Source organism: Manacus vitellinus, unplaced genomic scaffold (assembly GCF_001715985.3).
Source record: "Manacus vitellinus isolate BGI_N305 unplaced genomic scaffold, ASM171598v3 scaffold_19_pilon, whole genome shotgun sequence".
Classification (NCBI taxonomy): Eukaryota; Metazoa; Chordata; class Aves; order Passeriformes; family Pipridae; genus Manacus; species Manacus vitellinus.
The window spans coordinates 10479690-10493039 of NW_021939395.1; the positions used below are offsets into that span (position 1 = coordinate 10479690).

Here is a 13350-nt window from a genome sequence, read left to right on the forward strand (position 1 = left end):
TCTTTTTTTGGTAAAGAATTTTTTTATGTTTAAATGAAATGTCCTGAATTTCAATTTGTGCCATTGTCCTATTCACTGGACATCACAGAGAAGAGTCTGCCTCCACCTTTTTTATGTCCTGCATCAGGAATTCATAGACATGGTTAAGATCCCCTGGACCTCTTCTTCCCTCCCCAGCTCTCTCACCTCTGGAATAAACAGGTGCCATTAAACCAAATTTAAAAAAACGGCACACTCCAGCTAAGAGTTTCATCTGGTAAATCTTCCTTGACTCGTTTTCAGAAGTGTAGATATAGACACAATTCAAATTAAAGTGCAGTGGGACCACCTCTACCAGGTCCAAAGCATCAAACAGGTCAGGAAGTCACCCTTGGTTTGTGTCTTGTAATTTCACTAAGCCTTGGCAAAGGTATCAGCCACAAGTTTGTTAAGCTCAAAGAATTGATATCTTGTCTGTTTTAAGTGGAAATTTTGCTACTGACTTTAACAGGCCAGGATCTCCCTGCAAGTGATCTAATTGTGGGATGGGCAGTCTTTGCTTTCGTTGTGTACTGAGGAAACTGAACTGATCCCTACGATTTAGCCAAGGAAGGTTCCAAGTGCTGCTGCACTTGCATTCATGTCACATCACAATGTCATGTCAGCAAATCACTGGGTTGGTCACCGTGTCCATATCTGGCAAGATGTACTGTGCCACTGAGGGCTTCATGCTGTGGTGAGCACAGAGAAAGGATGAAGAGATGGGATGCATCTTGCACATGCTCTCGGCTCTCTAGTCAGCCATTTACAAAGCTCTCTACTTTTCCACAAACAACACATATGACACATGAAATCTCTTAGCAATGGAATTACAGCCTGAGAAGAGCTCTACTTACCATTGCAGCTGCAGCTGTCTGGTTCACCTGGTGTTGAGCTGCCTTGATTTTGGCTTGCAGGTGTGCAGGGGGATGAAAGTACTTGCATTTCTCCCTAGAGCATCGACCTTTGATGTAATCCATGCAAACTGTAACAGTATTTTCATTTGTGTCTATCATTGCAATATCTATAGGGTGAGCATAGCGGCAATCATTCTCACCACGTGTGCAATTTCCACGCTGAAACTCTCGACAAACCTTAAAAGAAAGTCACATTGTTGAGCAGAACATCAAGTTACTCTTCATTCAGTATTTTCAACACAGAATATCAGTTCAGTTGGCCACATTAAAGCACATGTGTATTCTAAATCCATGCTCATCTGGGGCAGCACATATATCAACAGTCACAGGAGCAACTGGTGCTACTCACAACTGCTTTAGGGGATGAGAAAAACCACAACGTTAATAAGGGCAATTACCAAATGCAAGTGAAATACATAATTTGTGCAGAATGAAAGTGACCCCATAAAGACAATGTCATTTTGACAAAACTTGGGGAGCTCAGGATTCCTGCTCTGCCTCTAAAGCTTAAATGTTAATAACTCTGCCATTTATGTCTCACCTACATTATGTATTTGTTATGGAGTACACTCTTGGGTAGGACATTTAATTCTAAATGTTACATGCTGCTGTTATTTGCAACAAGTGCTTTTTCTTAAATATGAGGTGCCTCTTTCACATAAATAGTCTACTGCCCTTCACAATAAAACCCCAACCCTGGCATTACATGACAGCACATTTGATTACATAGCAATGTGTTTGAAGGTGTTGCCAAAATTACTAGTTTTATTAAGATCTTGCAGCTCCTCGTAAGTTATGACCACTGAAGCATCAGAGGCAGAGGAAAAGGTTTCACAAAATGGATCTGCAAGGTTTCCTTGTCTGAGGAGCTGAGAGAAGTTGTTGAGTACTACAGCTAGTGGTGCAGATCACATACCATGGCACTATCAGGCTGAGTGTGGGGAAAGGTGAGACGTCAGCAAGGCAAGATAAAGCACATAATACAAAACAATGTGTTTTGAAATTACACCCTTCTCCACTACCTTCCTGTGTTATAATTTACACCTGCAGGGGCCTCTGAATTCAGGTCCTTAGCCCTTATCTCCTGCAGAGCCTCTGCTTAGGGTTTCAAAGAAGTTTTAACTCCTCTAACACTAAGTCCCAGCATGCCCAGCCAACTGTGGGGGGAGAGATGTCTTTCCAATGCCCCCCCCCCCACCACTCCCATCCTAAAGCTTTCTGTAAAAGCTCAATAAACCCATCTCTAGACAAGGGAAGTGACTGTTACTTCCAAAACATCTCCTACTCAATTCAGCGTAAGAGCAGATCACCTACTTGCATTTCTTTTTTTGAAGTGTGGCAAAAAACAATCCCAACCCTGTTCAAACACCCAGTGAAATCAGAAGAGTAAATTCTCCCAAATTTCCAAGGATTTGGGATCAGGCCCCACAAGAGTCTGCTCTATCAAGACAGCAACAGCCCTGTGTTAGGAAAGCTGCAAATTAAACTGCACTGTGCTGCATCAGGTCATTCTAGCAGAGAGCAACAGCTGGGACCACATGTCCTGTTCAGCCCCGTCAGCAGTATTGTATCAGATGTCCAAATACCTCCAGTTTATCCGTACGCATCAGTTTCTGCCCAGCAGAGCCTCCTGGTACTGTAACAGTGGGATTTCCGGAAACCAGGACAGGAGTATTTGGTAAAAGCTCTGCAGGAACCAAGCCCATCCCAGGAGAAACATGACTCAGGTAGGGACTAAAAGCCATCGTGGGGCTTGTTGCAAGCGATGGAGTCACAGGAAATGTTGTCTGTGTATGGAAAGAGGAAAACAAAAGTATTAGTTAAAAAGATCTGTCTTGGATTACCCATCAAAGCCTTGCATCACTTCAATCCTTTTAGACAATTTGATTAGCCACATCAAAATGCTGTGCTCTCCAATCTATTCATTTATTGCCATTTATTTGCGATCCATTGGCTTCTCCTGACTCACAGATTTGTGACTCATCCTGAATACAAGGCATGTTTATTTGTCAGATCAAAGCATATTGATGATCTTTATAGTTTAATGACACAATTAAGGATTTCATGCCAGCAATTAGGGCAGGCCCAAATTAAACAGACTTCTCATTCCCAAATAAATGTCTCAGCTTCTGTATGTCTACATTGCAATGCTGCAGGGAGACTCCAAGGCAAACTGCAGCTTCAAGACCTGGAAGCAGGTAACCCCATCAGCTGCATGGCTGAATTCACCATCAGCCTGCACCGAGCTCCATATCAGTATGGCTAGTGTGGCTCAGCTAGACAAAAGGGATCATTTAGAATCAGGGAGGTATCTCTGCTGTGACAAGCCTGGTGGTCCAGCATCCTGCACATCTGGGGTTGGCTTCAGACTGCCAGCAGCCCCCAGGCAAAAGCCATTTTGCAGGAGTATCCCACACACTCCACAAGAATGGCAGCAAGAAGACACCGAACTCATCAATGTCACAACATGCCAGACCTTATGGCTTTGGCAAGAGCAAGGTGAGTCTTAGGCTTGGAGGTGCCACGGACAGAGTGTACCAGGTGAGATGGCTGAGGTGGACCAGTTTAAGGTCCAGGACCCCACCTATTCTGCAAGGGCAGTGAAGAGACAGAACAACAGGCCATAAAGATCTTGACTACTTCAGATCCCTGCACTGTGTTAGTCAGACCCTCGGACCACAGCAGAGCTTCAGCAAGAAGCTGGCTGGCCAGAGCCCACTTCCCTGGCCTGAACTGCTCCAGCAGTGCTGCTGGTCTGGGAAAGGATTTGCTGTGCTGCCAGGCAGGCCAGATCACACAAGGCTCCTAAGCAGATGCTCCAAGTCTGTGAGTAGCCCCTACAGCCAGGGAGTTTGTGAGACTTTAAAGCACAAGATCCGAGGTGCATTTGGGAACTAAACCAATTACGGCTGATGAAAAATTGCCCTTGCCCCCACTTGGAAGACTAGAGCCTGCATGGCAGCACTCCTGCTCCTCTAGCAGGGGCTCAAGCAGCTCCCAGTGGAAGCAGCCTGAGACTTGCACCTATTTTTATTTTCCCTCCTGTCACCTGCTCTACTGTGAACTCTGGGTTCCAGTTAAAGCTGCTCACATTTGTAGGTGTACATGCTACCATCCTTGGGAGCTACAGCCTCTACTTGGCAATAAATACATGTGTGCTTACTCAATGGCCTGGGGCAATTTTTTGGCCACACACATCATTCCCTCCTTGCTTTTAATTTGGTACTTCTAGTCCTGTGGGCTTCTAAAGGAAACCAGACGTGGACAGTGTGTTCCTCAACAGCGTCTTCATCCTGATACTTTCATACTTTGCTTGTTGTGATGTGGAAGAAGTCCACAGTAACACCAGTTAAACTATGCTAACACAGCTTTAGCTAAACAATGCCCCTTTCTAAGGTCAGTGACAGCAAGCAACTCCTGAGCTGGTGGCAAAGGGAATGACAGGGTGCTGCCAGAATACGTCCCACTTTCTTCTCCTCAGTGAGGAGACACAGCCTCCTGCATCAGTGGTGCCAGATGCTTGAAGTGTAGCAGAACTAAATAATTCTCTCTCTGGGAGGGATTTACAATTTTCCCTTCTTTTGAGCCCAAGTCAAGCACTGCTTCAGCTGTTGGAAGACTTTAGCCATTAAATCCATAGACCCTCCAATCCACAGCCCTTTATTAAATAATTTTCTTCTCTCTTTCAATTCTCTATGGCTCCCAGACATTTTTCACCTTTTCCTGCTATAAAAGCTCTTTAGGATTTTCAACTGCTGTGACTCCCTGAACACTTTAGTGAGAAGGCAGCATCCATTAGACTGTTTTCCTTTGTGGGAGCACCAGTAATTACAGTGGTATCTGCTGAACTTCTGTCACTATTCACACTGTAAATGCTATTTTAAGGAGCTTCTCCAGCTTGGCCAGTCTGCACAGGGTTATGTTGGGGCCTGACACGTTGTCAGCACTTGTTTTATGTACCCATAGGAGCCCAAACCTAGCAGTATATGTGCCTTGCACAAATGTGTGGGCAAATCTACCCATGCTTCTCAGCACCTAATACAGCAGGAGTATCCTGACTGCACAGGTGTGGCACAAACATTGCTCCAAAGTTTCAGGAGATCCTTTGCAGCAGCCTTCTCCTGCCTGGGCTCAAACACAACCAGCAGCCAGCACAAGGACCTACCTGGTTTCTGAGACAAAGGGGAGATGTTCTTCCCACTGCTGAAGCAGAGGGTGACAGGGCATTTGTGCAAACTGGGAAGGCTGGGGGCTCACAATGCCTCGCACTGAGTGAATTCACCAGAAACTGGTGAGAAGGGCTGAGAAACATTCATTAAGAGATAATACAGCAGCCTCTCCACCAAAGCCACAACAAACTGGGAAGCAGGTCCTGCTCCCCAAAACAGTCCCCATCTCCAAGGCCATTCCTCAAAAGAAGCCCCTCTCCTCAACTGGGAGCAATCAGCAAGGGCCAATGGATCTGAACTGAACTCAAGCTGAAGCAAGCAGAGAAAAGAGGTCCACAAGGAACATCAGGGAGTACGAGCTACTTCAGATCCCGGAGACCTGCAGAGGGGTGTGTGAAGGAACAGCATGAGTTTGTATTGCTGCCACTGTTTGTTCACCCATTTCCGTGCCCTGACATCTGCTGCCGCATTCCCAAGGTTTCACAACCACTCCTTCTGCCCGCCTGCACCATGTCCCGCTTCACTGATTGGAAGTGACAGTTCTGCTCCACACCCTGCCCGCGGGCAGGGGACTCACACTCGGCAGCCAAGCGGGTGTGCAGCCAGAGAACAAGCAGACCTCACTCAACACATTAAACCTAGAAGCACTGGGGTTTTAAGTCTGGAGAGTGCTAAGCACCCTGAAAACTGCTCCTTTGTGAGCTGGCACCAGGGAGCTCTGTATTTATTGTGGCTGATGAGGGGAAAAGATGGGCTGTGCTCATTGCCAGACCCGGCTGCCTGTCTTGGATTGGGAAATCCAGTCTGGCTCACGCATCAGTACCAGTAATAAGGATGCTGCCAGCCAATTCTCTCCTCTACGTCTGTGCAGGTCTCCCATGTCCTGAGGGAATTCGAGTAAATTTCTTCCTTGCAGCCAGAACCCAACTGTAATTTTTACTCCAAACAGCACTGCTCTCCTCAACATGTCTTGTGTCCACCTCTTGTGATTGCTGTGCTGGTTTTGCCTGGGATACAGTTAATTTTCTCCATGGTAGCTGGTATGGGTCTGTTTTGGATTTGTGCTGGAATCAGTCTTGATAATTCTGGGGTGTTTTTGTTACTGCACTTACAAAGAATCAAAGGGTTTTCTGCCTCTCACCCCACCCACCAGCGAGTTGACTGCAACAAGGAGCTGGGAAGGGACAGAGCTGGGACAGCTGACCCCAACTGACCCATGATGTTCAGCTTACAGCATAATGTTCAGCTTATAAAGCTGGGGAAGAAGGAAGTAGGGACATTTGGAATAATGGCATTTGTCTTCCCAGGTCATCGTTATGCATGATGGAGCTCTGCTCTCCTGGGGAAGGCTGAACACCTGCCTGCCCTTGGGAAGTGGTGAATGAATTCCCTGGTTTGCTTTGCTTCTGTGTGCAGCTTTTGCTTTACCCATTAAACTGTCTTTATCTCAACCCATGAATTTTCTCATTTTTACCCTTCCCATTCTTTCCCACATCCCACCAGGGGCTAAAACACAACTGTACACAGCCAGGAGATCTGACAGAGTAATACTATAACTGTACACTAAAAAAACAAACTCTCAACTTAATTGCTGGTGTGCTCTAGGGCAAAACAGAAGGATTGAAAGAATCACCATTTACACCTGCTGCCCTGCTTAAACCTTTTGCAAATTCAGGAAATACAGGGACAGGCTTCCCTGCAAATTAACTTTTATGAACTGTAGGACACAGATGCTACCAGTAACTCCTGAGCAGGGGGAACAGGTTACAATGCAGCAGCAGAGGGTTCAGGTTGGTAGCAGCTCACAAGACTGGTTTACTGGGTATGAAAATACTTGTAAGAATATTAATAATAAAAAGAAAGCTGAAATGGATGTTGTCAGAATACATCTCAGGGGGCTTTGACAGCTCTGAGCTCCGATCCCAAGCATGGAAGCCATTGAGTCGAAAGTGTGAGCAGAAAGAAGGCATCATCCCAGAGAGGGGTATTTGTCACCACCGGTGATGACAGAACCTGGAACAGCTGACTTTGTTAACAAACTAGAAGTTGCATTCAATTTGCCTAGCAGAAATTGTGCTAAAGCTAGACAAGAAACACAGAGTGGGTGTGAAGAGGAAGGCAGAGGAGCGGCTGGTGTTTTGTCAAACACAAGCCCCGTCTCAGCCAGGAAGTGTTGATTCTGAGCTACCTCAGACCCTAAAAAGGGAAAGCCTGAAAATGAGAGACCCACTGTAAATATGGAGGTGCTGATGGCCTGAAGGAGGGGAGACAGGTCACTGCTAAGCAGCTATGCATGGAAAGCACACAAAAAACAATGGCAGCTTACAGTCTGGTGATAAAAATGATGATAAAGAAGCTTGTACTGACAAGACTGAAGACCCTGATATTGAAAACATAATTGATGCTGTAAGAAAAAGCAAAAACCTGTGTTCCCCTCCAATGTAACTGCATGGGGCTGGCTGCAAAAACACCCTCCCATGTGAAGGCTGAGCTTGCTGGAATGAATCCGACCAGCCAAAGATCCAGCTACCTACCACCACAGATGCTCATTTCCCCAATCAGACTGCAAAGACACACTCAGCTCAAAGGATCTCTCATTTGTGGGCTGCTCTAGTGTAAAAGACAGGTGTTAACACCCCACAGCACTGTCTCTTGGCAGATACCAGCTCCTGGGTGGGCCAGGGTACATGTGTTTATTCATTCCTAGTGTGCCTTTGACTAGAGGCTGAGATATAGATCAGGTTTTTGCTGCATAGAACAAATGCCTGCGCAAAGCACCTGTTGAAATCAGCTCCAGTACTTGTTCCAAGCATCACTGGCCAAGCAGGTTGCTCACACTCTGTTTTAACCCCTCCATCAGCACCAAGGAGTGGCAGCAGGATCCCACTGCCTCAGGAGGGGATCAAGAGCTGGATTAAAGTCTGAGTTGTCTTCAGAGGCATAGGTGACCCAGAGCCGTGAGGATAGTCCTGGCTACAAAGACCTTGACAGGAAGAAAAGATGAAGAGCTTGAAAACAAAGAGAGAGGAAACAGCTTCCCCAGGCAGCAGCAGAGGCAGCTGCAGGGCAGGTGTGTTAACACTGCTGTGCTCCACCAACAGCATGTTCAGGCACTAATGCGGCAGCATCTGGCAAACCACTGCCCTGCTCCACCATGTCAATTAGGACCCTGTGCTGAAGCACCTCTGTGGCCACCTCCAAAAGTCTGTATCACACTGCTGCAAAGGGATAAAGCAGAATGGAGTGGGGACTAGGCCCAGGGTGCAGCATTTTTTGAGTGATCTTGCATTGGTGAGATAGGGTACAAAGTGACCATATCTGAGACACCAGACACAACATTGACCAAAATGGCTCTTCCTATCAATGCCAGAGCCCAGCTTTATCCACCTTCAACATGACTTTTAAACAGTCTAGCAGAAACAGAGGCAAAACCAGCCTAGAGGGCTTCCAGCACATATCAACCAAAGCCAGCAGTCAAAGTGAATTTGGAATTTTAAAAGTCAAAACTTTTAGGAGAATCTTCCTACTTGGCACCTATATGATCTCTCCAAGGTCTCTCCCAGACAGATACACCATGCTGAGCAAATACTCTGCTCTGTGTTCTTGCCTGACTCATTTTAAAGTGCTGTATGAAGCAGTCTGTTCAAAAATGCATCACGAGCACCCAACACACACGTGACTCTCAGCTCTGCACGAACGGTGAGCAGCGACATCAGAGAGTAACCAGAAACTTCAGAGAAATTAGACCATGCCAGCAACCACTAATTCACACCTCGTAGGTTCCTCTGAGCAGCGTGCAGCAGGCAGCCCACCTGGGATATGGCTCTCCTCTGAGAGCACCTTCATTAAACAGCCACCACCAGGGGCCTGGCTCTTGGCTCAGCAGAAAGATCGGCTCTTCCAGGACAGCAGCAGCGGTGCAAGATCTGGCAGTGAATGTTTAGATACAAGATCATAGACACACACATTGAAGACCATTTCAGGAAGACTGGTGAAAAGCTGCTCTGTCAAGTGCTGGTTTGTTTTGTTTTGGGTTTGATGGGGGTTTTTGTGTATTTGGTCTTTTTTTTTTTTTTTTAACGTGGTAGCTTTTCTGTTGAAAGCGCACTTTAAAACGTCTAAGCATTCAGCTATTGTTTGGAGCTATTAAGCACGCTGTTCCAAATCCCATCCCTGGCAAGCATCCCAATTAAGCAGGCATCTCGTTGATCAGCTTTCTGATCACATGGGATTTGTTCTGCTGCTGCATCTGATACAATACTTTCTGCTTTGAAGAATTTCATGTGCAGCCAGAAGGAGACCCCACCCTTCTCATTTAGAGAGAAAAAAAAAATTCTCAAAGTCAGCTTCCACTGACAGCATCTTTAGGAAATCAAAGGCAGTCGAAAGAGCAATCTCTTGTTTGTCCTGAAATTGGTGTGGAGCAAGTTGGGCAGCAGGAATGAGACCACGAGCTCGTTTACTCTGAGCAAAGTGTGGGAAAGCAGGAAGGGAGCAGTCATTGCAGAGCAAATTTCTATTTTTCTTCTTTGCCCATGTCTCCCTCATGGCACAATTTAGAAACCAGGGACTTTTCTCATCAGATAAGGTTACCTCTGAAATGAGAGCACTAACCAGACAAACCGACACATTCAGTCTCAGAGGTAATTTAAAAGGCAGGAGTGAAATTCAGGAGTGTACTGGACCTGCTAGATTGCAAAGTGGGAAGGTGGGAACTTTGCAAAGAGGAAATCCCAAAGATGTTTCAAACAGCCAGCCAAAGACTGTCCACTATGAATTCCCTACAGAGGAAAACCCCAAACAGGAAAGGTTTGCTTTTGGTACAGGACTTGGAAACCAGTGCTACTATTTTGTGGGAATTCAGGATTTCCTTCTGATGTGCACATACTTTTAAACACCACAAAAAAGAGGTGCAAAGACTACAGCAGATTAGAGCCTAAGGCACAGCACAACTAAAGACTTTTTCTGTGGCCTGTTTTCTCTTCTGCCTCACTTTTCCATCTTCAAGATGGAAAGAACAAACAGCATTTTCCTAGCTTACATGGCAGGGGCAAGATAAAGCTGCTAACAGACACACGGGATGGTCACAGTGACGGTGAAGGTGGAAAAGCCCCCAAAAGACAGGAGGAATATGCCACACTGAGGAAATGCCCTGGTCTGGTGGCAAAGCACCATCATGAAGGGACACTGGCCAGCTGTCCCTGCTGAAACACACCTCCATCACAAGCACTTAAAACAAACATCACAACAGCCTCCAACAAGGAAGAACCCTTCACCAGTCTCTGGTGAGAATAAAGCAGAGACACCTGAGCTTTTCAAAGCTGGGGTGACATACTCAGAGTTCCACTCGGGCAGAGAAGGCAGGCACTGTAGGTGGGACACCAGGCTGGTTCACAGTGCACACCTTCAGGCTAGAAGAGCTTGTCAGAGGGATCCAGCCAGTCCTCTCATGTGGCATAGCACCCAACAATGGCACATCCAGTGCACATTGCCCCAGGAAAGATATTCAGCCCCAACTTTAAACTGAGAACTCCTAATTAATTCTCAGTGCAGTTTATTCATGTCAGGACCGAAGAGCTGCTTCAAGACCTCTGACATTTCTTAAAATATACATTGTGACAGCCTAAAACTCAGCTGACAAATGTCACCTCCTCCCAGATACACCAACCAGCAATCCTCTCCCTGCTGTGACAGGGTTCTCCAGCCTGAAAACCTGTTTTAACTGACAGGAAAAACCAGGGACAGGCAGTGAAGGCCTCTCTGAACTACCTGCTCTGCAAACACCTGTCTCCCACAGGCTTCCTTTCCTACCTGAAGAGAAGCAAATCTTTCCTGCTCTTAGTATAAAACAGCATTACTGTGAAAAGCAAGTGACAGGGCTGTGACATTAGCTAGGCTGTGACAAACTCTATGCTGGGACAACTGCAGTGAATTGGGTCTCACTCCCAGAAATAAAACGTATTAAGGTCTGGGTAGGATTCATCTTCCCCAGTTTTAGTCCAGCAGTACAACACATCTAGCCCAAGCAAGTCAGCCCCATTCTCCCAGCGTAAAACAACTATCCAAAACAGGATCCACTGGAATTGAGCCACTAAGAACTTCTAGGATGTATACAAATTAACTGGTCAAATATGCACCTGGTGGTAAGATCCTCCCACTTGATCACCTCATCACAGTTATCAGAGAGAGACAGCTTGCAAGGAGATGCAGAGGTAGCATCAGACACCCCTCTGGAGGATTCTGCCCAACCCTGTGCAGCACAGACAACTGCCTGAGCTCAAGCACGGGGGCTGGGGCCTCCTGAGCAAACAGAGAGAACCGTGGAGCAGCGTGAACCCGATGGATCCACTGCTGGAACTTACAATTGGCTGTAGCTGCGCGCCCGGGAGCATGAACTGCATCTGCTGAGCAAACATGGCTGCGGCCGTCTTCTGCTGGATCAGGTTGTTGCGTCCATTTATTTCAAGTTGTGTTTTTAAGTGTGGGGGAGGGTGGAGATATTTGCAGTTCTCTCGGGTACACCGGCCCTAGAAAACATAATGAAACAGCATTTCAGTGAATGTAACACTCAGGGCAGCTGGAGAAATTTAATTAAGGATTGTTTGGGTTACTGGAACAACACAGTCATCGAGGCAGAGGCAGTTTGGTAGCTACTGTGCCTCTTCTGTGATTCTTCTATAACGGGTGAAGAGAAGAGCAACATGACTTCTCCTGCAGTAACACTAAGCGAATACTATCAAGCTAAACCCAAAAGTCAGGCTTCCTGATGTTAAAATGATTGTTGTAAGAAAAAATTCCAAACAACTCAATGCAAACACCAATATTTTCAGAAGCTAGTGGCAACAGTTCCAGAAACAACAACAAAAATTCCCTGTTTCCTTGCGTGGGTTGTTTTTCCCCTCCCTCCCAACACCAGACAACTTAATTGGCCCTGACAACCAGACAGCAAGAAAAAAAAACTGTCTCCACCACTTCCCCAGCTGCGCTGGGTAAAACATTAAGAGGATAGCTCTGTAAAGCAGCACCTCTGATCCACAACATGCAGGTACCCCAAGATGCTGAGAACTGGCAGTCACAGGAGGAAGAACTCAAACAATTTTCCCCCTTCATGCTTTCATTTGTCAAAAGCCAGGTATGTTGCATTACTGACTCCTTATCCCTGCAATAAACATAAGCACTGGAGGTGCCAGTGGCTCCTAAAAAGCAAGGCACCACTAATGTGATCACTGCAAATCAACGGAGATCGTCACTTAAAAAACATCTATAAACTCTGCTTTAACAGAGTTTGCAAGTAGACACAAGAAGATAAATATCAATAGCTTGCTGCGTAAGAAAGCTAGTAACACATTTTGCCATTAAAATTAAATAATTCTTGAAAAGTAAGGGTTTGCCCCCCCTTCTTTGTGTATTCCCTCCTCAAGAAACAGAGGCATACAGAACACATAAAAGACTTAATGTAACTTTATCATTAAGTTATTTATAAAACTTTTACCCAAAACTGGTGAATTTTTTTGAGGAACAAATTCTTTGGAGCTATTCAGAACATATTAAAATAACACCAGATCTGAAGGCCACAAAGCTGTTCCATGACAGATAACTAATGGTTCCTGCAGCCAGCAAAGGCACAGGACCATCCATTACCCAGCCTGTCCCAGGTACTCTCCTCAAGTGCTGGACATGGAGTTCTCAGTAATTAAGTTTGCTTTCCAAAATGGCACATCAGGTGAGCCCATGTACCTCCTCCTGTTAGCAGGAGCAGAGCTGTACAGGAACAGGCAGCAGAGCTGTAACCCCATAACCAGGTCCACGGGGGTACAACTTTTACACACCACTGCACCCAGAGCTCAGGCAGGTGGGAACCTCCTCAGATGGGCCCCTCCTGCATCCAGGATGCTCCTCTGGGGATTCTTAAGACTTGTACAAACATACAGGTGGAATCACTGGACAGTCCAAGTACCACTGCACAAAGCCAACACCATGACCCAATGCAGGGGCTGGTTTTGAACCCCCAGCCAGGCTCTTGGCATGCTGGGGAAGGAGCAGGTCACTGTAGAGCAGCCTGAGACTTGCAAGCTCTCCTCTGTGTGCTTTCCTCTGCCCCCTTTCCTGGTGGGGATAAGAGCTTCCCTTGGGAGAGGGCTGCAGAGCTTGACTGCAGCATGAAAGGGGCTGTTTGACATATATCATGGGAACAGGCTCCTCTCTTATCTGCTCCAAGGAGATCATAGTTAAACAAAAGGCAAATA

At 46.3% G+C, this 13350-nt stretch overlaps 1 protein-coding gene across 7 annotated transcripts in view; it reads right to left on the bottom strand.

Annotated features, from left to right (window-relative positions):
* MBNL3 (muscleblind like splicing regulator 3) overlaps window positions 1–13350 on the bottom strand; it is a 92545-nt gene that overhangs the window by 20968 nt on the left and 58227 nt on the right. For all 7 annotated transcript variants that reach the window (XR_001920401.2, XR_001920400.2, XM_018070709.2 and 4 more), the window contains 3 exons: window positions 11467–11631; window positions 2522–2722; window positions 876–1112 (listed from right to left, as the gene is read on the bottom strand). Coding sequence is in view for 5 of the 7 variants with exons in the window: in XM_018070709.2 (XP_017926198.1) it covers window positions 876–1112; window positions 2522–2722; window positions 11467–11631 (603 nt within the window). In the remaining 2 variants the exon portion in view is untranslated. The remainder of the gene's footprint in view (window positions 1–875; window positions 1113–2521; window positions 2723–11466; window positions 11632–13350) is intronic.